Consider the following 24,649-nt stretch of genomic DNA (forward strand, 5'->3'; position numbering starts at 1 on the left):
GGCTTGCCATCAGTTTGTCTTCCCTTTCTGATTAGATAATATAGACGATTTAATTCTGTTGTCCCTACGTTACCCTTTACAAAAAATCCTTTTTTTATAAAACTATTTTTAAATTCATGTTTTCCGTTACTCAGCCACATTTCGCCCGCACCGCGAAAAGAACGGCGAATTCGGCAGCGAAAACTGAACTGTCAAAATCCAGCTGTCATCGCGAATGTAAACAATAAACAAACGGAGCCCAAAAATCGTTTTTCCGCGTTTCCGTGTTTAAAATTCAGCTGAAAATCCCAAAAGTGGTGTGTTTTAATACAGGAAATGACAAACGGCAAAATGGGCAAGGCTTCCGCTGCAAATACGAACGTGGAAAACCCTACCGAGGCGTCTCCGGCAAACATGAACGAGGCCTATCGGCGAGGCTGCAGGCTGCTGCACGAGAAATGCAAAGCGATTCAACGAAGCAACGAGCGGCTGGTGTTTAGGTAAGTTATCTTTACAACAATCGTTGGGTCTTTTGTTAAATCATTTCACCGAACCTCTTCCACAGGTTACACAAAGTTCGTAAAATGACCAAAAGCCGCACGCGAGATGTTGAGCTGCTGAAGGCCCGGTTGGATTCCCACCACGACGACTGGAGGACGGCTCCCGATCCGACCGATATTAAGGAGGAAGGAGAAGAGTAAATAAGTTGTAAAAATGCGTACTTTCCATATTTTAAGCGATGCTGTGTTATGTTAATAATAAATACAATGCTTTTAAATGTAAAAGGTGCATATTTTTTGGGATGTTTTCCATCAGATCTTTTTAAATTTCTTTTGCATTTTTACTAATTAGGGTCTTCTGCATTGGAATAGCAAAAGAGCTGCTTCCATCATTAAACAGGATGCGCTATGAAAATCACAAACCAAATCAATATTTGTACAGAGAAGCGTTCTGCTGTATCAAATTGATTTATTTAATTTTTCGTTTTAATCATTCTATGTTTTAAAGCATTTATTGATTTTGTATGTCCATAATCGATTCTTCTTTATTTATAACAAGCATTACCTTATTCCTTAACATGATAATTGCATGTTAGCTAATCTTTTCCCTTATTCTCGCTCCCGCTTTGTTTGGTTATTTCTTTATTGCTGAATCAAGAGTAAAACAGAACGAAAGGGGTGGTCCAAGGAAAAACAAACCATAACAATTCCCCAAATAAATATTTCCCAATCGCAAACGCAATCGTTCCCCCATAAATAACAACGTGTTCCCAAACACCCCGCGGAACAAAGGCTCATCAGCAACGTGCATAATGATGATACAAGATAGCCGTGTTTAGATTGTCTTTCACTGATTTGCCATGCCCTGAACTCGTATGTGGGGTGGGTGTAGCTGTGAATTCGTTTTCATATCATGCTTGCTTCCGGCCATCGTATTTAGGTGACCTGGAGGGACGTTCTCCTCGAAAGCAAAAGAGGGAAGCGTATCAAGACGGGTGGCTGTTAGCACTCCCCCACTTGCTAGCAGGCATCCTTTCTCTCTGTTATCGCTGTATCGCTGTCCTGCGTCTAGAGCGAGATACATTTTCCTTATCCCGACGTCCAGTACTCTCGCAAGAAGTGCTACACCTTCTTTGGCCAAGCGACCGCATTTTGACTCACATTTGAACCACCATCTTTGTGGTGAGCTTGTACGGTTCCCAGTTCCCGTGACTTTCGCTAAGCTTCGTTTTTCCCGAGCTGCCACAGGCGTGCTCCCTTGAGCTGTGGCAATGAAATCCAGTCCAGTGTGATTTTGACCCGTTCTCTTCGGCACTAAGTTTCTAGCTGACGGTGCACATCGCCGTTGGTTTGACCGCCCACCGCAATCCCAGCGCCTCGAGGTATCGCAGACATCAAGGACGTTACGTATCGTCTTCCCGTCTTCATCTGGCGTGCCGAGAATTCCCAGAAAATCCTTTCTTACGCGGTTGACCGACTCGCGAACCCGGAGAAGAAAGTGATGACGGCGACGACTCTCCAAGGGGTTCCTCCTTTGTGGTGTGGACCATAATGTTAGACCATACTCCCACCACTTGAAGGCTGCGAGCTGTATCTCAGCTATCAGCAGGTTCAAGCCACCGACGGCATGAAGGAACGAGAGAGAGAAAGCTAATCTCAGCACAGAGAACGAGGATATTTAAACTAGCCATGTGAAAAGCCGGAAATGAATAACAATGTATCACCGAAGCAGGATTTTATGGTTCTGTCCGAAAAGGTTGGAATCCGTTTTCGACCGGAAAGGAAATAGAGCGTCTAGGATACTTATTGCTTCGCGTTCCTCGCTGGCCAGTGAAATTGAAGCAAATCATCTGCCAAATGGCAAATGCTTTTCGGCTATTGGTGCTACGAGTTGTTGCAACAGCATCCTACAGCCTGCAAAAAAACTTCTAAAAGTTGCCAATTGCCTACCTGAAGATAAAAAAGAGTGCATTAAAATTTGATGCAGAGTAAAAAGTTGTCATAGAAACATAACAGTCGAATCATAGAAACAGTCGAAGAAAATATGCAATTCAAATATTAATAAAATGATTACTACAAGTATGATGGTCATCTTCCATTAGACTAGGGGTTTCAAACTTATATTAGGATGCGGGCCGCAGTTTAAAGCATGACCCAGTGCGCGAGCCATTTAATCACCTAATTTGGTGGTGCATGGCTTTGTTAAGTTTGATGGTGGAGGCGCCAGGTAAGCGGTACTTTCAGGAATTGAGATTTAATTAGCTACATAAACCAATTTTTCGATCTACTATCACTGCAGATATATTATAAATCTTCAATGCCAACATATGCATAGATAAATTGTTACATATGTAACAATTAATGAACAAACTTAACATACAATTACACCAAGTGACGGCGGGCCACACAAATTAATTTAGGCCTCTAGTTTGAAACTTCTGCATTAGACCTTATTGTGCAGCATGACTTTGCGTTCATCATCGTTCTTAGTTCATCAGCTTCCGCCTGCATCCATAATTTCCAATCCACCTCTCTCCTCTTGACCCATAAAAGAAGTCTTGGACCATAAATCAAGAACCGAACCGTTGGCCAGACAAATTAATCACTTCGCAATTATGTCCGTCTCATGAAGCACCAAGCACGGTCGGTCGACTAGGCGCGACCATAATTGCATTCCTGCGTAAACGTTTGCCTCACCCACAGAGCCTCACAGAACCGTCCCCTGAGCGGCGACTCCAGGTAAGCACTACTCGTTAGGTGCCTATAATGAGGCAGAGGTCCAACGACGGATGACTTATGGCGTTTGTGGCTTCCGTTCTGTTGCAATCTGTCAACACCGGGGCAAGTGCAGCAGTTAATTAGATTATCAGCAGTTACTCGAACGAAATTACCGGCACCGAACGGTGGTGGCGCAGGCGATCGAATGAGGTCACTGAGAGCGGAAGAAGAAACACTCGTTCCCACCAGTGGCCCCCCGCTGGGTGTCACCTTCCTGTGTTCAGGAATGTCAAATGAAGAAGAACGGAAGCGGTGTCCTATCGAGGGGACACCATCAGCTGTTCGGGCCGGATGGTAGTTTTTTCTGTATCCGGCGGGCGGAGCTTTTTCCGATTTGCTTTAGAGATTCACAAGAGTACCATGACCCGCTAGTAGATAATACCATTCAATAATATTTATCTGCTCTGTGACTGGCACAGTAAAGTTAGATTCTATTAAATTTAAATCTGGAACTATGAATCCTCAACTTGTTTGTATTCGGAAAATGTTGCTTGATCGTTTGCCTGGTAGCTGAAGGTAAAAGGTCATATCAACGGAGTTTTGGTTTGATAATATTTTTACGGGCAAAAGAGGGAAGAAAAAGCTTCCGCTAGGTGTATTGTTGAAAAGGATTCTTTTGCCAACCCGTAGAATTGCCAGCATCGCATCGTTGCATGTGAGAAAACAAATACATCCACGGTATCCAGATGCAGTTTGCCAAACACCATTATGTTGCTTGCCGCTGTTTTGCATTTGGTTATAAATTTCGTTGTTTTTACCTACAGTAGGAATCGCATCCGTAACACTATTATTGCATGAGGGGGTAGGGCAGCGAGGGAGTTCGAGGACAAACCGGACTTGCCATACTCTACTACGATATTTCGCTATCGGATCCATGATGAAAAGGATATAACATTCATTTTTGTTTCGACGCAACCATGCGCGAAGACTCAATGTTGTGCGAACGGTAACTGGTTGTCTACAATTTCCCATGCCGGATGTGCCTTTTACTTTCTTATTCGATTCGCTTGCCAAAGGACAGACACCAAGGAGTAAAGTTGAACATCGTGAACTTTAGCATAGATATTTCGTTTTGACACTCTCCAGGTGTACATAGAACTCAAAAGGATACAAGGAGAAGATGAGCAACATCGTTAATATTTGACGCAAAGCAGACGCAGCAAACAACTTCTAAAGTTTAAGTTGTTCTTTTGTCTCATCATCTTTCCTGCTTACCATTCTTCATTTTGCTCTACAATATTCGCAAAGAAATTCTGTAGGTACTTCAAACAAAACACAAACTCCAGAGGGTAGATAAATGAAGATTGAAAAACTTCGCTTCACAACAAACTAGCGCTAGGAGCTAGGAAAGCAAGGCAGCGGAGAAAGGCTCCAGAACACAGCCAAGTGGAATTGAGAGTTGTAAGCTGTAACAAGATTTTGAACACTCTTAACGAATCTATTAAAATAACTGAGAATGATGAACTCGGTCTAGGGATGCCTGACACTTAAAGGTGCTCTAGGCGTCCTAGGGTAAGGGCATGAAGATAAATTTTTGTTGCACATAATTTAATTCCAAGCAACGAGGCCTGATGAAATGACAAATAAATAGAGAAATTGATGAAGTTTTTTTTTAAATAGCTACATCTGCAGTTGTTGTTCAAACCATTTTCAATCAATTCGCCAAATACGGCCTCGCTACCCTCACTCTCAGCCCCTGGGAGCTTTACAATTGTTTTGCTTCCCAGGGGCCGTAGATGAGATCAAGCATGCGCGTGCAACATCTTCACATACCTGCAGCAACGCAAAATGTCCCTGATAAGAGGTAAGCCTACCTTTAGTAGCAGACAACCCAGCCGCAGACCCGGACGCAACACCGTTGTGGAACGTCGGCCACAGTTCCGTGTTCGACGGTATTTCTATACGATAAATCCCGATCGTGGCACCACGCTGATGAAGTTTTAATAAGAGACGGTGCTTGCTGCTTGCACGATGTCGATAGTGACTAGCTGCGGGCTGACTGGGAACGCCCGGACACACTCGATGCATCTGAAAATATCATTACCGCTGGAGATAGTTTCCGGTTCCGTGATCTGCGATTGCGACGAGTCGTGACAGGTGTTTGCAGCAGATAGTTCGGTGTCTGGTGACGCCTGACCATCAAGCGCTGGTAGCCGCAGCACCTCCAGATACGACTCCAGCCCACCACTAAGATTACGCGACCGCCAGCGGGTTGGAAATGATTCTTCTATGTCCCTGCTGCCGCACGTTTTTATTGTACGACTTGTACTGGAGTATTGTTAGGTGTCCAATCGCTGAACAGAGAAAGATCGCCCTGATAGCTTATCCCAATGACGGATAGCATGTTGCACTGGCGATTTATTTCAACAACTGCCGGTTTGAATTCAAGATTAACGGTCACGCACAAGGTGACGCGGTAAATAATTTCGCGCTGACAACTCAACTCAGCAATTCAGAAAAAAAACACATATTTTTTGCGCGCTCGCCAGCATCAAGTCGCCCGGAATTCCCGTGAATTGAATTTTCCAATTTTCGGCGCATCGGAACCATGTTCTGCTGGTGCAGTCTGTAAGTATCGTAAAAAACCCCTTTCTATCGAATTATCCGGTGCTATTCTGACCGTGGGTCTGTTCCGCAGGGTGTACGTGCTTTTCTTTTTTGCGTCGTTCGTGGCCATCGGTCTGCTGACGGTGAGCATTTTGTTGCGCCAGCTTATAAAGTTCCAGCGGCGAAAACGGAGCGACGAGAATGTGAAGCATGTGGCTTTCTTCCATCCGTACTGCAACGCCGGTGGCGGAGGTGAGCGCGTTCTGTGGTGCGCTGTGCGAGCGCTCCAGAACCGGTACGACGACGGTGTACGGCTCTACGTGTACACCGGTGACGTGGACGCAACGGCGGCGGAGATATTGGCGAAGGCGGAGCGCAATTTCAATCTCAATCTAAACGCCGACCGCATATCGTTCGTCTACCTGCGAAAGCGCCGTTGGGTAGAGGCCGCATGCTACCCTCACTTCACCCTGCTGGGACAAAGCATCGGTTCCATTGTTCTCGGATTCGAAGCCCTGCTCAAGCTACAGCCGGACGTATTCATCGACACAATGGGGTACGCCTTTACCTACCCGATTTTTGCTTTCTTTGGCGGTTGCAGAATAGGCTGCTACACGCACTACCCAACCATCAGCACCGACATGCTCCGGAGGGTGCAGTCGCATACGCAAAGCTACAACAATCGAGGTTATGTAGCGAAAAATCCGTTCGCTACGTGGCTGAAGATCGTGTATTATCGCGTTTTTTCGCGAATTTACGGCTGGGTTGGACGATGCGCCGATACCATCATGGTGAACTCGAGCTGGACCGAGAACCACATCGTTTCGCTGTGGGACGTCCCGTACAAAACGCACCGAGTGTATCCGCCCTGCGAGGTGTCGAAGCTGAAGCAACTTGAACCGGCGCGCAACTTTGGCGACGAGCGGCAACCGGACGACGAACGAATAATTATCCTTTCGGTTGGCCAGTACCGGCCCGAGAAAGACCATCCGTTGCAGCTGCAAGCCATGTACGAGCTACGGACACTGCTCAACAATGATGAGGCACTGTGGAATCGGCTTCGTCTGCTCATCGTGGGATCGTGTCGTGACGAGGAGGATCGCGAGCGAGTGAAAAATATGCAGGATCTGGCGAAACACTTGTCGCTGGAAAATTCCGTCGAGTTCCGGGTGAATGTACCGTACGAGCAGCTGCTTGATTGCTACCGCCAGGCGACGATTGGCTTGCACTGCATGTGGAACGAACATTTCGGGATCAGTGTCGTCGATTGTATGGCGGCCGGATTGATTATGGTTGCCAACCGTTCCGGTGGTCCACTGATGGACATAATCGAAACTTCCGAAGGTAGCCAGAATGGGTACCTGGCGTTCGATGCGTATGATTACGCGCGATGTATAGCGACCATCCTCTACAATACGCCGCAGTACAACGCCAAGCTACGTGAAGCTGCCCGTGCCTCGGTAGAACGGTTTTCGGAGAAAGAGTTTGAAAATGGATTCCTTCGTGCCATTTCTCCAATCATGGATTAAAGGTAATACACCGGAGTGTGAGAACAGTCTGATTTGACTATCGTATTAATTATCTTTTGAATATTTCAGCCTTCAATGTTACGTTTAATATCGAATTACACCTACACGGCACCGCGGAACGGCATCTCATCTCACATCACCAACCAAAGCTCCTGGGCCATATGCATTATCATGCGTAAGGTAGGATTTAAGAGATAAGACACAACGTGACTGTCGGCAAAGGCCACATCTAGCCAGGTACATAAGAAGCATAGGTAGATCTTGTTAGGTGTAGTTGGGATGTTCTACAAATATGCTTAGCGTATGTTACAAACTATACTCACGCTTCTCAACAAATATTAGCTTTCTCCAAACAGACACATAATAGATTTGAGCGCATTACACAGCATCCTGTGAACATCTTTTTTATCCTTTGACAAGAATCGCAACATTCATTGATTGGAAGCTAGATCCATCTCATTTACTCGATCGTTTGACTGTGAGAAAGCCAATTACAAATTTTACTGCCCAAAAGCATCTACTTTTTAATCGGCACCTAGTTAAAGTTGACAAACTGTATAAACTAGCTACGCCCCTTAAAAAATCCTCATTTCTCCGTGTATACAGTTCATCTGTCCTGTAGCATAAGCTGCATGGTACGCGGTTCAAATGGCATAGCGTTACGGTCCTTTTCCGCTGCGCAAATTCGCTAGGTTTCACTGCTGCCCGTAATGCCACACGTAACTAGCTGTGGTCATCCGTGGATGAGCCCTTTAATCCAAATTGTTCTGTTATGTAGTCGTTTCGTTAAAAACTTTTTTGATCGAATATTGTTTATTTTTCACTACACTGTAGGGTTTATTCTATGGCATTGATACCTATAGTGATTTGTTTTTACAACTAACCTCTTAAGTTGGTTTCACACCGAGAGCGTTTTTCAACACGCCAGAGTTGGCGTTTTTTGACGCAAAAGCTTAAACTCACTGATCAGACTGGGCGCGATGCGCAGTAAGCTACAAGTAATTCTTTTTTGTATAGTTTTTGTATTGCGGGTCCCTAACATCGTAGATTTCAGGATAGCTGCGCACTGTGTCGATTAACTTTTCTATAAACGAAGGGTTTGCCATTTTATCTGATTGTAGATTGAGCTCCTCAAAGGTGCGCGTCTCAAGCGGATTTGTTTACCAACAAAACGACTGTAGCCGGCTGTCAGTTGGAAAAAACGCGGCAATTCTGTGGATTTCCACAGATTCAAAATCGAAAACGCTAACTTTAAGCTCCATCGAAAGCTCCTAAAAAAGCTGCGATATTTTCGTGTGAACACTTGCTTATATTTTCATACGATACAAACGCGTTTTGACAGATTGCGTCAAAAAACGCTCGTAAAACGCTGAGAAAACGCTCTCGATGTGAAACCACCTTTAAATTTGAAGTCCTTGGCTAATTTATTTCCCATATAAGTAAATATTCTGCTCTCCCTTACTATTTATTGGTAAATTTAAACACGGTTGCGTGTTTGGTTGGTGCGGGACAGCGCTCGTTTCCGAGGCACTTTTGGATACAGGAGCTGGTAAACTCACCTCCCTAACTTCTAGACATTGATATGCATCGACATTCTGCCCATGTATGAAGTCTCATATGTTCCATCAACCTCTTACTGACTTAATCAATGATTACTATAAATAATTTTAAACTTTTCGATGTGCTTCTGGGACATTCTAAAGCTTCCTCTAGTGCATTTAGTTCGATAATGTTCGAGAATTGTCCATTTGCTGATAATTCAAATTGTTTAATGCTGTTTGCATCTACATGCAGTCTATGTCAATTTCCAAGTTCTTTATTAAGGAACTTCTCGTACCGCAAATCAATCGACGAAAATGATTCTGCTCCGACCATCACGGCGATCGCGATAGGAACCAACAAATCATGTATGTTCCGGATTTACTTTTTGGTGGAGGTTTTCTAAATCTGCGTCGGCCATTGCTACTGCAACTGTTGATGAGTCTTGTGAGCCTGCTGCAGTAGCATACATTGATGCTGCAGATGCCGCTAATGTAGCGTTTGCTGCTGTTGATGGCTCTAATCCTGTTACTGGCGGGGTGGGCCGAGAATGACAGGCTCAACGCCGGAACGATCCTGCTACCACCAGTGGTCGATCCTAACTCGACGGCACTTGCAGTTTCTTCAGTAGATTTAAATCTACTTGTTAGTTGAAGAGCTGATGGGTTCATTACTTCATTCGGATTAATAAAAAAATTAATAAATATCTTATTGTAGAGGGTATGATAGCTATCTACATGAAAGATGTTATGTACAATGTCAAAGAAAGTGAGAAAATTCAAATCGGAAACGGATTCAGTCCACGAATCGAAGATAGCACCTTTTGCGACTTTTTTGAACCCGCTTTATTTCCACCAATCTTTTCCATTTGAACAATGATAGCACGTGTCCGCGAGGCTAAAAAACTTTCGCTGCTTCTCGTAGCTTTTCTCCGACTGCCATTCTACTCGTTTTTTCCTTACTCTCCCCGTTATTCTCAATAGGTGCTCGACTCCCTCTATCATCCTATCTCTAATCTCCTATCTTTTGCACCGAGCAAGGGGAGACTCTACCTCTTCGTAACAAGCTGCAAACCCAATAACCAATGTTTTAATCATATAAAATGAATTCTAACTTTTCTTTAATGTATTCCACATGTTTTCAATCGGGTTTAGGTCAGGACCTCGACTAGGCCAAGGTAACACTGACTCACTATTTCCAACAAACCATGCGTTCATACGTTTGGATCGTTGTATTGTTGAAATATCCATATTAGTGGCATGTTTTCCTTTACGTGAGGTAGCATTATCTCTTCCATGATTGATTCGTCGTCGAGAGCATTCGTGGTTCTTTTTGTTCTGTTAAGGGGACGCCCCACCAAACCAGCTAGATTCATTTGCAAGACCCTTAATCTAGCGGGCACGTCCTGTCCATCTGTGTCGATATCGTTGCTGGAACCACTCGTGCGCGGCGCCTCGCTGCTGAATCCTTTGCCTGGGTCTTTACCAAGCGCTGAACAGTTCTCCCTCCTCAAGGAGACCTGCGCAAGGCCCTTTTTGATCTAACTTCCTTCACTAGGTCCTTGACCATGGCTTCAGCCATCACGTCCATCTCGAGGACGTTGAGGAAAAGCATGCCCAACTCAGTGATGAGCTTTTACTGTGGGTGTCCTTGCAATAGAACGGAATTGCGGGATTCTTTTTCTTTTGGATGGTCATTTGTGACTAATTATTCTGATCGCCCCCGGAACTCGGCTGCCAAGAGCGGCGACGTTGTCGCTATCTCTGTCGCTTTGTAATGCCCAAACTGCGCGAAGGGTTGCTTTCTTGCATTTTTTTTAACTGCAGCGCACCCTTTGGAGTGTAGCGGTTGAATAGTAGTTTAGTATTTTGTTTACTTTCAACAATAATTTAATCAAAAAGATTCCTAATTAGGGCAATATCGTCCGCTTTAGTTTCGTCGCCTCTTGTCACCTAAATTGCCTCGATCACATAAGAAAGCTGTCATCGAGCTGACTTTCTGAGACTTTGTAGTATTCTCATACTTCTACCAGAATTAATCAACAACAATTCATTTAATTGTGTACTAAAATGGCTTTCTTTTGTGAGAATTGTGCTCTTCTAGTGATGCGAGACTAAAGATTTTTAAGTAAACTGTGCAACTATGTTAAGTGCGAGGAACTCTCGTCTTAGTTTTTAGGCGATCACTTGAGGATCTTGTGTTGCTTTAGTTTTTGATCACTCGCCACACGTTTTGATCTGGAACTAGAACATTTTCTTCCAACATCGCATATTTGCTACGCGCAGCATCTCTCCCAGCACTCGGAACTTTCAACACCCGACTAACTTTATTTCTTATCCAGTGACTTAACCTATGTCTATCCAACCTTATTTACCAACGATGTTATGGCTAGCGATCCCGACCGTACTTCTTTTCCCCGATCCCCCCGACTTTACTAATGGTAATGTTTCAAAGTGCATTCTGTGCCAAATGTCTTATCTACTTACTCGCTCTCTATAGCAGGTATGTCTGTTTGGAAATTTTCGATTAAAAATATTTGTCAAAAGTATGTGTACAATAGATGAAATCAACACTAAGCATGTTTTGTAATGTCCCAACATTTTCCATTATGGAAATGATTGATAATTAGGCTTACAGTTGATGATATAATTCAAGGCAGTCACGTTGCTGTTATTAAAGAATTGTAATTAATCAACGGCGGAGTATGATGATGCATGGTGATGAAATCTAATAAACAAGCTAGGCTATGTTATTAGGGGTTTTCTTTGTGACTTGACTGTAAATAAGGCAGCGCAGCAAAAGGTTAGATTGGTGCATGAGAGAAGAATTAGGACCTGATGAATCAATTAGATTACAGATGAAGCTAAACGATTTGATTAGGTTGATTAGGTAAACGTGATGATAAACTCAATGCTAAAAATGTCAACAGAAAGAAATAAACAACCAATATCAATTACCGACCATTATGGTCCAGGGGAAGCTGAGCTAAATTAAGCAAACAAATCGGTTGAGTAGGGTATACTTTTGTTAAGGAATTTTAGGGCAAACATGGTTAGCGTAATTGTTTATTTAGAACCACGGCACAAATACATGTTAATAATCCGGACCATGGAATCTTAATCATTTGATGTCTGTTAGAAACGAGGCGAGCCTTGCGGGTGCAACCTGATAAGTACTTAGCCTCTGAAATATACAGAAACACATCTTCCTTCCGAAATTTGCTTCCTCTAAAACCACCTTATTAGCACCACCCATCATTGTGGAACCAAACCTTTCTTGCTATCTTACTCGCCGCACCTTTTGTTGAAGATTGTTGAAGAGCTCTGCTAGAGTAGCTCATCCGGTTATGAATCTAAGTGCATATTAGATTGGCCACTAGCATCGAGAGCAATTGATTAAAATTAAAATAAAGACGATCATGTGATAAATGAGGGTGATTTAAAATAAAAATAAGTTGTTTTAATTCAAGTCAAAAATTATCATGTATAGTATCAATATAGTAAGTAAATAAATGATATAATCCATTGAATCGATGTACTGTTTTATTTTTATCTTGTTCGATTCAAACTCGACACGCAATCGATTCGTCGGCGTATTCGGATTGGTAAGAAACGACGAGGAGTATTTATTACAATTTTCTTAACAACCAATGTAAGTATTGGCACTTGGCGATAGCAAATGTAGCAATCAATTTGAATCAGTGGAGGAAGAGGAACGGTGGATGACGGTCTTGATCTCCTGACCGAACAATACTGACTCTATCTCTTTCCCTGCGTCTACAAGGCATCTTGTCATGATAATGAGAAGATTTTCATTGATATAAATAAAAGAAATCTTAGGACTGGCAATTTAAAATGGAAGAAATGCATAACTTTTACTACATTTTACCGTGTCATACTTCGGATGATGTTGTTACCGAGGGATTCCTTCGGTAGCAGTAATGCCAGATTTGCTCATCAAGCTAACACTAGATGAGTAGAGTTGAATACGCTGCTCATAATAAACCAAAACGCGACAAATAACGGTAACAATAACGTAATAACGGTAATAAGGGTAACAAAAAGCATGCCACAATCGCTTTATTCAACGCAAATGTATTAGTCAGTCCCAAACATCGAAACGCATAGAAGTGGAAAACAAACAACCTGCCGACCCCCCCGAGTTCATCGTAGTTATTATTTAGAGGCGAACTGTATCACACCGTATTCGCCCGTTACCATCCACGAGGGGTCCTTCTTGGACAACTCCTCGGACAACCCTTCGGGTATGCCGCAGATCAAATCCGCCTTCACGGTGCGCAGGGTGCAGAGATTGGTGGGCAGGAATCCGCGCAACACGTCAGGGAAGGGTGTCGTGTACGGGAAGTTAAAATCGCCCAACAATTTCCGATAGTTGAGATCACCCTTGAAGATGAGTAACACGGCGTGGCTCAGCGTCTCGTACAGGGACGGCGCTATATCGGCCATACGATAGAATTCGTACGGAGAGGTCCAGAAGTTGTCTACGGGGCGCATCTCGAATGCGCCGGACTGGAAGTGGCGCTTCAATCGTTCACCAAACTGCGCCAGTAGCGGTTGCGTCGGATGATCCGCCAACGTATCGAGCGTCCATTGCATGTCCTTCGGCGTAACATCCGAAATGTACCACGGGATCGCTTTCACGTTGAAGCACACCTTTGATGCGATCCGATGTTGAATGATGAAATCCGCCAGACAGAGGTCGGTAAACAGCTCGTAGCCCGAGTTATCGTTGATGATTTCCACTACACCCGATTCTGCTGCTCCATTGGTCAACAGGCAGTTCCATATGGCTTGCGTTTGATCGCTGACTATGCAACGATCGAGAGTCTCTAACATGCTGAACGGATCACCATCCTGCTTCACATCCTGCCCGGCACTGATCGAAAGATCGCAACGGTTGCCCCACAGGTTGAGCTGCAACGAGAAACGAAGGAGCATACATTTAAAGTCACGAAAAGCCATTACAAGCGCGATCACGAAACCATTTGGCCGCCATACCTTCAACAGCTTCCGGAAGAACTCTCCGATCTCTTCGCGTGATCGGTTGGTTTCGTTGAATGCATCGATCGATCGCACCACAGCTACCATCGCATCGTACGAGTTCGTCAGAGCCTTATGTTTCTGTTGCTGAAAGTAGTCCAGCTTTTGCAGCGTTGTTCTGAAAGCGTAGCACAGATAGTTGCATTAGTTATTCCGTTTGAAGCGTTAAAGCAGTCACTAGCTCTTCCTTTCACTTACGTGTTCTCGAAAATGTTGTTAAGCCGACGGTACATGTACGTCTCCGCGTACAGCCAGCAGGCGGAGTAGTACGAGTTCTCTTCGCCCAACCCCTGTATGAAGCTGTTCCATAACGTTTCATCCCCGACGGTGCTTCGGATGGGTTTGAAGTCCTTATCCGTCTGCAGCTCGTACTTGAGCTTCGAGATTTCCCCGATAGCCGACTTTAGCTCGTCCCGTGCTGTGTCCCCGCCAAAGTTGGCCGCTATCTGTTCCTTATCCTTCGACAACTGATCGATCACCTGCGTCAGTATGATCGGTAATCGTTCACGCATCGTATAGAAACCGAATCCCCTGGAAGAAAATAGTGTCCCCGCTCGTTTAGTGAATCAAATAATCAGGGTTACTATGCTGCTCACTGTTTGTATTGCGCCTTCAGGGGCGCATTGAATGGAGGCTTTTCATCGATTAAGTTGTACTTTGTGGCCAACTCGGTCATGGCTGGTGGTAGGTTTTCCTAACGAAGTTCAGCAAGCAATCAATAAACGGTGCCTCTTTGCTACTAGTGTTTAGTTGCTTCTCTCGCTAGCCAGGAACATAAACGTTTTGATGATGACTGGTTGTTGATCTGCAACGCATGAAAGCATAAATCGGCGTGAAGCACACGGTGCGCACGGTGGATTACTATTTTTAGAATCATCTTGATCCCTATGCTCGTACACGGAATGGGTTAGAAAATGCTCACCAGCTGCTGGCGACCGGCAGAAGATGGTGTCCCGGTGTTTCAATGGGCAGCAATTGTTAACTGTAGGCTTCAATCCCCTACTGTACCGGCGGGTTTGATGGTGGGTTCCGTTGGGCACAACACGCTTGATTTCCCCAAAAACCTACGTTTCGGCGGCGGCTACTGTGATTACTACAATCAGCTGTTGAATAAATGTTGTGACGTTTGAATACACCGGTGAAAATTATAACCAAGACAAAACGTATTCAAACTTCGTTTTTGTGGCGTTATTTTTTTAAGAAACAGTTGAAAAAGATTACATTCATTGGCTGCTTGTTTATTTTTTCTAAACGTGTCATTAGCAGGACACTAGAACGGAAGAAGAATAGTCCAACGGAAGAAGAAGAGTCCAACTCTTCCGATCACGGCTAACTCGGTTGTTCTTTCAACTTATTCATACGCCTGTTAATGCGCCGAAGTTCCATCACGGAGGAAAACTCATGAATCCTAAGCAAATTGAGCTTCTCCTTCGTCAAACCGGACGAAACATCACGCTCGGAAATGTCAGCCAGTAAGCTCTCATTCTCCGGAACGCAAATTTCCAGCAACTCGGAATCCAGCTTGACGCCTTCCGCTTTCGCTTCCTCGAATCCCTCGATCAATCCATCGTGGGTACGCACTTCCGTCGCAAATTGAGGTGGAATTTTGCGGATATCGGTCAGATCGGCTAATATCATGTTGCCATAATCGCAAAGAAACAGTGCCGGCTTGGAGTCACCGACGGTCTCGTGGCACACGGCTCGGTACCACTTTTGCCAGCAGCGCACCAGACACAGCTCACCGTGCCGCGGAGTCATGTACCGCTGGAAGGTTGCCACTTTTTTGCCGTAGTGCTGTAGCTTGTTGTGCAAATCCTCCAGGTACGCTAGATCGCGAGTGGCGATCCACGTGACGCGCGAGTCCAGCTGGATGGTCGTTTTGTTGAGAATGAAGATTTGCACATTTTTACCACGGGCCGGTTCCGCTTGAGTTATATTCTGTAAAAAGCGAGTGAGAAGAATAGAGAGTCAAAAAAGGGCTATTATTTACAATTTACAATGTGCGCAATCGATTCGATCGCCGCCGTACCTTGTACATGATGAACCCTTCATGGTCACTGTCCGTCAGCAGAGCTGGCACGACAATCTTGTCGTTGATTGTTTCGTTAACACTCTTGCCTTCACGGCTGGTGCGAAGCTGTACGTTGACCATGTTACGATCCACCACCTGGTGCGTCATGTACAGTGTTTGGCCCTTCAGTCGATTAAAGTAAGCGATGGCCAGCTCAACCGTTCCGTACTCCTCCGTAATGCCTGCCAGTAGCACCTTGTATACCAATACCTTCCGATATTTAAGCTCATCATCGTCTATCGGAAGCAGCGCATCCCAGCGCACGATCTGGACCATTCCGTGCTCTACGAACACGCATTTACATCGCTTCTTGTTAAACATCGCATCAGTCACCAGGACACGACCGTATACACCAAGTGGAGGATATGGGGCAAGATAGATTTCTCCTTCTACTGGCTGAACATTCCCACCACCATCTCCACGGGCACCGATAAGATGCCCTGCCTTGGCCATATCACCGATCGTTTTAAGATACTCTCGGTTCGTTGCCTGATCGACCGATCGAACGTACACGCAGTTCTGTGACAGGACAGCCGTGATGACCACCTTTGCCTTGATGGGAAGATCATCGCGAATCAGCGACTTCCGCTCGCCGGTGGAGATAGGTTTCTCATTTTGCTTCCCACCGGTCCGATCACCACCACAGATGATCGTGTGTTCGGTGTGGTGCACACTTTGATGATTCGTGGAGCAGTACGATGTGCTACATTTGTCACAGTAAGCGAAACCGTAACCATGGCAAACGACGCAACGCTTGACCGGACCGAAGCGACTTCTTTCCGCTTCCTCGAGCCCGTGGTGCGTGTAGTTGGAACTGTGGGTTTTAATGGCCAAAGCATCCTTTCCCGGGGTCTGCTCGTGATCCTCGGCACCATACGAAGATGGGCAATCGAAGTAAGTTTCACTGTTCTCGGCAATACTGAAAAAACATGCCGGATCCGTTTGGCGCAGCTTCACGTTGGCATCCGTCGGTGGCAGATAATCCGTGCGTGTGGTCAAGGCATTGCGTTTAGGAAACCGGATGCCGAGTGGGATCGAGAATGCCAAATTGAACCGGCGCTTCCTGCTGGCCTCTTCCCACGTCTCGTCGGGTGTTTCCAAGGTTGGACCGTTCGCCCCCTTCGATGGAATGGTTACCTGTGTCTCCTTTGGCCGTGCAAAGTCAGCTTGAAATCGGAAACCAAGCTTGCTGTTTAGCTGCTGCACGGCTACCGTGGCCTCTCTTGGGGAAGGGAAATGAATGAAAAAAAAAGAACAAAAAGACACGGATCAGTACAAAACAACTCCCATGCTTGCGCTCCGTCTCCGGGAAGTACCTCTCGGTAGCGAATTCCACGAACGCGGTGGATGAGTTAATTTTGAAGACATCGGTGACGGTTCCATAATTCCTGCAGAGCGCTCTGAGACCATGCTCCTTCAGATCAAACACGTTGCGAACGATGATCTTGGTCATCGACACATTGATCTCTGGATCGCTTTCGAGCGTCCATTCCGCTGGGTCAACTTCCTCAACCTCCTTGTCGGGCTGAGGTTCCGGATTCGTCATTTTGCGACGGACAGAAGCTATGCGATTTCGACAAACACTCAAACGATCCGCGACGCATAAATCGGATGTTTTTAACACAGAAGGAAGTTAAACAAAATTAAAAACGGTCGTGCACACACTTGTTTTCCCCGAAAAATGCCGGCCAGGCAAACGTGAGTAGTAATCTGTCGGCGCCAAGTTGCGTAAAGGTTGGGAAACGTGGCGTGTAAAGGTGGGAAAAAGACGTTTTCCTCTGTACTATGCAGCATTTTATCGGCATTCTGGTTAGTTTATGTATTTTTATAGATGCATATTGTGTTTTGGAGTATTTTGGTTGATATCTAGGAGTTTTACAAGATAAAATTGGTTTTGGAAATCTCATAGTTTGTCTCTTTCTTGGCTTGAATTGTGTGGCTTTACCTGACCTCAGCGTTCAGTGGTACATGTGCCCGGCTGTCAAACCGGAAAAAAACGTAAACATCGCATGTACACGCGGTTTTTGAATTTCGCCAACCCGCGGCCACCATGAAATCGAAATCGAAACGGAACAAAGTTAGCTCGGAGAAGGTGCTCCAGAAGAAGGGGGGCCAAGGGGTACGGAAACCGAATCCCTTCGAGACGCACGTCCTTAAGGCCAAGTTTACCGTGCTGAACCGCGATCCGACGCTGGGCCACTCGATACGGGACACCGTGAAACCGGGCGCTCTACGGGCGAGGGCGATCGAGAAGCGCAAGCAAACACTCGGCAAGGAGTTCGCCACACTGCACAAAGCGAATCGGTTCGTGGATGCACGCAAAGATGGCAAAAACAATCGGCCACAGTCGAACGCGTCGCGGCGCAAGGAAATGTACAACCTGAACCTCACGCATCGCGGTCAAACGTTGGCCGAACTCGAGCGGTTCGACGATCCAGTGGACAACGATGATGACGAGGATGAGGAGGATGGATTGCTGGATGGTAATGTTTAACTAAAACAAACCACCCACCATGAGGTCACTGAGTTAATGGCGTTTTGTGTTTTTCAGAATCGTTCACCAACGCGGCTCACTTTGGTGGTGGATCGGACGAAGAGGGTGAGGATGGTGGAGGCCGGAAGGATCGGAAGACCGTGATCGAAGAAATGATTGCAAACTCCAAGCGCCAGAAGGTGGAGAAACAACGGGAGAATGACGAGGTGTACGAGATGATGCAGAAACTGGACAGTAGCCTGAAGGCGCTCATGCCACAGGTTGGCGAACATATGCGCAAGGACAGCGACAAGCCGAAGCTGGACGACTATGATCGCATGATGCGTGAAATGATCTTCGAGCGTCGCGGTGCTCCAGCGGAGAAGCTAAAATCGGAGGAACAGGCGCGTACAGAAAAGCAACGGCGTGAAACGCTCGAGCAGGAACGATTGGAGCGCATGAAGAGTGAGACCGCTGAGGGGGGCAATGCGGCCAAAAGCCATCGGTCAGCTGATGCGCTAGATGATGGTGCTTACCTGGAGGATGACGTGAACGGTGATGAAGCGCAGGGTGACGATTACGATGATGATGGTGTGCAGTACGATGCGAAAAATCTTTCAAAAGAGGCCACCGCTGACGATGAGGACGATGGTGAGCAGTCTTCCGATGATTCCGAAGAGGAGAACGATGGTTCAAGCTCTGAAGAGGAAGAGGACAATCTATCAGACCTACAAAACGGACAATCATCGGAAAGTGAAGAGGAAGAAGAAGAGAATGTCCCAGTACCGGCGGTAAAATCGGCAAAAAAGCAAGATGTCACGAAGGAGAGCAAAACGGTGCCAGAGCCTGCTAAGATCAATTATGATATTCCCGCTTTTCTGGAGTTTCCTAGGGAGTACGATACCTTTGCTGAGTTGCTCACAAACCGTGACATTGGCTATCAGGCAGCGCTGGTGGCAAAGTTTGTGGAGAAATGCAATCAAAATCATCCTGCCAGTAAGGCTAACCGGAGGTTAATGTTCGTGTACCTACTGCAGCTGATAACGGATCGCTTCAGCACGCCCGGAGCCGCGGGTTCGATTGAGGATGATTTCAAAGCTCTGCACTCGTTGACGCCTTTCCTGTACGATCTGGCACAGAAAGATCCCCTCGAAACGGGTCCTCTATTCGTTGAAGTGATACAGGAGAAGTACAGCGAATATCGGAAGAATCCGCGACGATTTCCTGCACTGTCCACGTTGGCCATCTTGAAGCTGGTCCCGCTGCTCTACTCCGCATCCGATGTTCGCCACAGTGTCGTCACACCGGTGCTGGTGTTTGTGAGCGAGATGCTGACTCGCTGTAACGTGCGAACCCGCCGTGATCTTACGCACGGACTGTTTTTGGTCACGATCGTGCTCGAGAGTGTTGAGCAGTCGAAGCGCTTCCTTCCAGCGGTCCATTGCTTCCTGACGAACATTTTGATTTTAGCCTACCCGAAGGACGCACAGCCGGTAGCAAAGGCCAGCACGTTCAAGTTGGTACCACATTCGCTTGCGCTGGCAACACCGAGCTCGACTGACCACAGTCCAGAGATCAAACTGTTGGCTGAAGATTTTCAACAGACCGAACTGACGGACGACTACAAGGTTCGATTGATGGCCAGTACGTTCGGTATGATCTCGGTGGTTTGCAAGCAGCTGGATCAGAGTGAAGCAATTCAAACGATCGCGGCAGGTTTTAAGCGACATGTGGAGGTGATATCGAAAGCGACATCTCTTCCTGCCTCCGTCAAGGCAATTTTTAAGGAGCTGCTAGCGACGGTGACGGAGCAAGCGAAACGGCCCCTGAAGTATCTGGTGGCGGCGGAAAAGAAACCGAAACCGTTGCGTATGCTGGAACCGAAGATTGAAACCGTCTATGATGACATTCGCCGTCGGCCAAAGACTGCGGAATCGCTGCGTGAGCAGCGCAAGAAGATGCAGCAAAAGATTAAGCGAGCGTCGCGCAGTGCCGCCAGGGAGATTCGTCTCGATAATGAGTACATTTCGAAGCTGCAGATGAAGCGCCGCTTGGAGAGCGATCGCGAGCGTAAGGAGAAGGTGAGACGTATCTTCAGTGATGCCACCTCACAGCAGGGTGAACTGAAGTCGCTCGATAGGAAAGCAAAGTATCGCAAATAGAGGACGGGCCACGGAATCGAGCACAATCTCGGCACTGTGCGAGTGTAATAATGAACATGTTTAGATAAGATGAAGAAAATGAAATAAATGTGTCTTAACATTGCCCATCTTTGTTCTTCATTAGTTAAGCTCATACAATAGTTAAGTTTCTGGTGCTTATTGTGGAGGGATGACAGATTATAATAAATTTCTTCACAGCTAGAATATGCGACATTTAGTAAATTTATTAAAATAATGGCTGTTATGCAATCACTCGCCAACAAATGGGTCTGATGGAAGATTAAGCTTGCTGGAAGATAATCGATAGTTTGCTCCGAGAGATCAATATTTGCAAAAATAACTTTTGTACTGCTCTTCCTCAGTAAATATGATCATGTCCCTACAACTGCCCTGTGCCTTACGCAAATGGCAAAGTGAATAGACGGTTAGTAAACCAATTGAAACAACGAAAGTATGTATTTTACTTATCTAACCTTTAACTTGATTTTAACTAAAATTGATCAACTATTCGTGTGAAACAAGCGTTAATGGTGCTGGTTAGGAGTTAATCACGTTTACGAAATTGCCATTCCGTTCCCATTTTCCCTCCAAATTATGAGCCCAAAACTACTTCATTGATCGTCGCGATTGCCCCTTTCCTAATGAGGTGTTGACAATGGCTCCCCGGTCAGTTTTAACGCGTTGAAACGAAACCCATTTCCAAACGCTTGCAAAGAAACAACTCACATCAGAAGCGAGGCTATTTTAAACGAATGTTACCTTCCAGAAATGCCCGATCGTTTGCATGACATCGGGTATGACGCGACAAATTTCTTGGTTGTTTTTATATCTTTCCATGATCCTCAGACGGGAGGAACAAAAAATTCCATCTCCCGGTCCGGAGTTCGACGCGTCGGGGGGTAATTGTGGCAGACGATTTTACGGCGATGCTGGGCGTGGGCTGGTTAAGCGATTGTTTATGACACGTTCGCCAATCTGTCCAGGTTCGTGGGAAGCTCATATGGCACCACATTCCGGATTAACACCGAGTTGGCGTCCCCCGGCTTTTCGGATTGCAGTATATGAAACTTACTCATTATAAACTAAATTGAAATTTTCCATTATTTTGCCACTCATCTTTTAACTAATTTTGATAAACGAATTATGATTTTGTGTTCTTTTAATTCATTCGATATGTGCTTTCTATATGCAAAATGTTTGTTCAGAAAACAAGCAACAGAGAGATGTAGCCATGTTTTTAAACTTATATTAAGACTTTAAACGAATATGTAGATCTAAGCAATTTAATGATTCTTAGAAAGAAAAAAATCAGTTTACTAACAACTTCATAGCACATTTTAGCGTTCAGCTTCCTTGATGTCCTTCTCAACAATCTCCGCGATACCATTTCAATCATGTTTTGCCTCTGAAACTACCTCTTTAATTCAATTACGCTTAGCGCAGCGCACACTCAACGCATGATGATAAGTTTATCATCGTTCGCTCTTCCAGCAAGTTGTGGATTTGCCTTCTTCGGACGGCCCTAGGCAAGGGGATGTCCCAAAAGTTAAGCAGCCGCCACCGATCACTCCATCAAAAGCAAAGGAGCAACCGTCTCTCCCCTTGGATGGACTGTCCGGACGGCTTCTGCAGCGGCGTCCCATTATTAATTGCACGTAAAACAAGCCGGGGCGTGGTACCAAGTCCAGCGGGCATCTTCAACGTGATCTTCCACGAGTGGACGAAAGTTTTCAAATCATGCAAAAGTTGTAAATTATTAACGAGCAAACTCGCGCCACCACCGTACCGAGAACGCTCGTCAAAAGGATATGCGTAGGACTCGTTGTGCCGGTTTGCCCACGAACCCAACGAGGCACGCGTGGTTTACACGTTGCTTGCTATCTTCTTGTGTGCATATGAGGCCGATGATGGCGAACTTTCAGGACAAAGTTTAGCCTTGCTGCCTCTGCCCTGAGCTGTAATGTCCCGATGTACATTTGCATTACAATGGGCAGCAAAAAGCATATCAAACCTCACGGTGAAGCTGGCGAGTGTATTTAAATGCAAAAAGCGCCATTCGATCTCGGTACCACGGCTGCTGCTAGTGCGAAACACGATCCGCGGAACGGCATCAAACGCACGGATGGACGGAAGACACGCGAGAACGGTGCGATACACGTGTTTATGCTCGAACACGAGACACACTCGCGGCCGCCACGGTCACGGATGTGGGTTGTTCCTTTCCCAAATCAAAAGGAAGCGAATTCAATGGTGTGCAGAAGATGAAAGGTTGAACTATTTACGATATTGTTACAGCGTGTGCTTGGGGAGCAGGCCCCCGCGTTGTATGAGGACTCTTGTTGCGTGGTTTCGTGGTGCGCGGTGCGTACACTTTAGAGGTGTCATGGTAATGAGTAGCATCGCGGCTAGCGGGTGTAACCGGGGCTCACTGGAGGCTGATGAGCGTCATAATTGGATCCAGGAACAGTCAGAGACGAACAAGTGGCTTTTGATTCATTTCAAACACAGTTTGTTCGGGCTGCATAATGTTGTACGTAACTAAAGATGAAAAATTAAAGAAAAAATGTGGTATGGTTTAAACAAAACTTTCAAATGCATTTTCGTAGCTTTAAAGATATTTATTACCATTGTTTGCATGTTATGTAAACTCAACTTGCACTAAATTTTAAGTAGATTGTGACCAATAGACAAATGTTAGTGAAGAATTTTAGTAACACAGTAGTTCAAAAATCTTTTAAAGATAAACCAATGCAATGGCTACTTGTTTACAACACATTCGCTCACCACTGTACCATTCTCGCTGGCATTGTCGTGCATAGTCCGTGGATGATGTGGACGGTTAGTGAAATAAAACTCCGGACCCACAACACCAGTAGCGGCAAACACCAGGAGGACTTTCAAGTATGTAGTGGCAATTCCAACGAGGACCACAATTTATGGAACACTTTACACACATACAGACCGGTGGTGTGCTGCGATACGTTACACCATGCTACTACGAAGCAATTTTGAAGTACTTTAAGGCAGTACCTCATAAAATCTCACGATTTAAGCAGCCTAATTTTTGCTCTAAAATTTGTTCGATTATGAAAAATTTAACAACTTTCAAGCTTCTAAATGCGTGGCATTTGAGCTTTATTATTTTTATGTTGTAAAGAGGGGAATATCGTGCCAAAGATGATTTAAGGGGGGACTTCGGTATTTGCGGTCCAAAAATCCCCGTTTTTATCGATTTTTTGTGACGTAACCATTCAACTGTATTTTTTCAAGTAAATGACATAATAATATAAAACTTTAGAAGAATATTTGGTATTGTTTTGAGCAACATTCATTGAAAAACTAATCCATGCCATCAAATTTAGGCAGTCGTGTCTTCGAAAAGATACTTTTTCTGGTGCCCATCGTAGCTGCGAGACGGGTCATCAAAAAAATACAAATCGATATTTTTTAAAAAGATTATAAGTTTATCTAGGTAGCCCCGGAGAGTTTATGTTGATATTCGAATTTTTCGATTTTTGGTAGATTTTTGAAGTTGAAAAAGTGTTGTTTTCCGATTCTGCCAAAAAAAAACAAGCTCTACAGAATTGTATTAAAAAAAGTATAAACAATTTTAATGATCTTTCGACGGGGTTACCTGGCAAAAAGTGTGCAAATTATGTGTTAAAAATTTAAAATCGATCGGCCCGGTAATTTTTAGGGTACGATGGACACCGACTTTAAAAACGTTGGTTTTGGGAAACGCGCTTCAAAGTAGCGGGCTGCATGGAGCCTTGTATGAAACGCGGATTTTCAAAAATCTGTATCTCTGTCAGTTTTTCCTCGATTGATCCAAAACTTTTACACAATACTCTTGAAAGGATCAGCTTTCAGGGAAAAATGTTAAAAATATGTGTCACAAAACAAAATTAAATACCTAAGCCCCCCCTTAATTCATTAATGTCAGGCCCATGAACCCATTAATAACTCGTTTTTTTTTAGCATTTACAATCAAATGCTACCTATACTCGAAAA

At 45.1% G+C, this 24,649-nt stretch overlaps 5 protein-coding genes across 5 annotated transcripts; 3 read left to right on the forward strand and 2 right to left on the reverse strand.

Moving 5' to 3' along the window:
* Positions 1-229: 229 nt before the first annotated feature.
* LOC126574127 (TCF3 fusion partner homolog) lies at positions 230-758 on the forward strand. The gene is made up of 2 exons (XM_050234118.1): positions 230-479; positions 545-758. Exons 1-2 carry the CDS (start codon positions 316-318, stop codon positions 678-680), a joined length of 300 nt encoding a protein of 99 aa, XP_050090075.1. The 5' UTR covers positions 230-315; the 3' UTR covers positions 681-758.
* Positions 759-5,740: 4,982 nt separating this feature from the next.
* LOC126574119 (GDP-Man:Man(3)GlcNAc(2)-PP-Dol alpha-1,2-mannosyltransferase) lies at positions 5,741-12,403 on the forward strand. Its single transcript, XM_050234108.1, has 3 exons — positions 5,741-5,825; positions 5,896-7,335; positions 7,403-12,403. The coding sequence occupies exons 1-2, from the start codon at positions 5,806-5,808 to the stop codon at positions 7,331-7,333; spliced, it is 1,458 nt and encodes a 485-aa protein (XP_050090065.1). The 5' UTR covers positions 5,741-5,805; the 3' UTR covers positions 7,334-7,335; positions 7,403-12,403.
* Positions 12,404-12,916: 513 nt separating this feature from the next.
* On the reverse strand, positions 12,917-15,021 carry LOC126574121 (damage-control phosphatase ARMT1-like). The gene is made up of 5 exons (XM_050234109.1): positions 14,855-15,021; positions 14,529-14,737; positions 14,131-14,463; positions 13,891-14,050; positions 12,917-13,806 (listed from the first exon to the last, which is right to left on the reverse strand). The coding sequence occupies exons 2-5, from the start codon at positions 14,606-14,608 to the stop codon at positions 13,048-13,050; spliced, it is 1,332 nt and encodes a 443-aa protein (XP_050090066.1). The 5' UTR covers positions 14,609-14,737; positions 14,855-15,021; the 3' UTR covers positions 12,917-13,047.
* Positions 15,022-15,231: 210 nt separating this feature from the next.
* On the reverse strand, positions 15,232-17,658 carry LOC126574114 (uncharacterized). Its single transcript, XM_050234102.1, has 3 exons — positions 17,320-17,658; positions 15,962-17,225; positions 15,232-15,870 (listed from the first exon to the last, which is right to left on the reverse strand). The coding sequence occupies exons 1-3, from the start codon at positions 17,547-17,549 to the stop codon at positions 15,262-15,264; spliced, it is 2,103 nt and encodes a 700-aa protein (XP_050090059.1). The 5' UTR covers positions 17,550-17,658; the 3' UTR covers positions 15,232-15,261.
* A 345-nt stretch (positions 17,659-18,003) lies between these two features.
* Positions 18,004-20,745, forward strand: LOC126574112 (nucleolar protein 14 homolog). Its single transcript, XM_050234098.1, has 2 exons — positions 18,004-18,486; positions 18,555-20,745. Exons 1-2 carry the CDS (start codon positions 18,054-18,056, stop codon positions 20,636-20,638), a joined length of 2,517 nt encoding a protein of 838 aa, XP_050090055.1. The 5' UTR covers positions 18,004-18,053; the 3' UTR covers positions 20,639-20,745.
* The last annotated feature ends 3,904 nt before the right edge of the window (positions 20,746-24,649 follow it).

The sequence above is a fragment of the Anopheles aquasalis genome, chromosome 3 (genome assembly GCF_943734665.1).
Source record: "Anopheles aquasalis chromosome 3, idAnoAquaMG_Q_19, whole genome shotgun sequence".
Lineage (NCBI taxonomy): Eukaryota > Metazoa > Arthropoda > Insecta > Diptera > Culicidae > Anopheles > Anopheles aquasalis.

What these genes read in the sequence shown, in the direction of transcription:
- LOC126574127 (XM_050234118.1), top strand. Translation starts at nt 316, where the DNA reads ATGACAAACGGCAAAATGGGCAAGGCTTCCGCTGCAAATACGAACGTG. An exon ending in AACGAGCGGCTGGTGTTTAG is followed by an intron (nt 480 to 544) that starts GTAAGTTATCTT and finishes CCTCTTCCACAG; the next exon opens with GTTACACAAAGTTCGTAAAA.
- LOC126574119 (XM_050234108.1), top strand. Translation starts at nt 5,806, where the DNA reads ATGTTCTGCTGGTGCAGTCT. An exon ending in ATGTTCTGCTGGTGCAGTCT is followed by an intron (nt 5,826 to 5,895) that starts GTAAGTATCGTA and finishes TCTGTTCCGCAG; the next exon opens with GGTGTACGTGCTTTTCTTTT.
- LOC126574121 (XM_050234109.1), bottom strand. Translation starts at nt 14,608, where the DNA reads ATGACCGAGTTGGCCACAAAGTACAACTTAATCGATGAAAAGCCTCCA. An exon ending in CTGAAGGCGCAATACAAACA is followed by an intron (nt 14,464 to 14,528) that starts GTGAGCAGCATA and finishes ATTTTCTTCCAG; the next exon opens with GGGATTCGGTTTCTATACGA. An exon ending in AACAACATTTTCGAGAACAC is followed by an intron (nt 14,051 to 14,130) that starts GTAAGTGAAAGG and finishes CTACGCTTTCAG; the next exon opens with AACAACGCTGCAAAAGCTGG.
- LOC126574114 (XM_050234102.1), bottom strand. Translation starts at nt 17,549, where the DNA reads ATGACGAATCCGGAACCTCAGCCCGACAAGGAGGTTGAGGAAGTTGAC. An exon ending in GTGGAATTCGCTACCGAGAG is followed by an intron (nt 17,226 to 17,319) that starts GTACTTCCCGGA and finishes CCCTTCCCCAAG; the next exon opens with AGAGGCCACGGTAGCCGTGC. An exon ending in AAGGGTTCATCATGTACAAG is followed by an intron (nt 15,871 to 15,961) that starts GTACGGCGGCGA and finishes CGCTTTTTACAG; the next exon opens with AATATAACTCAAGCGGAACC.
- LOC126574112 (XM_050234098.1), top strand. Translation starts at nt 18,054, where the DNA reads ATGAAATCGAAATCGAAACGGAACAAAGTTAGCTCGGAGAAGGTGCTC. An exon ending in GGAGGATGGATTGCTGGATG is followed by an intron (nt 18,487 to 18,554) that starts GTAATGTTTAAC and finishes TGTGTTTTTCAG; the next exon opens with AATCGTTCACCAACGCGGCT.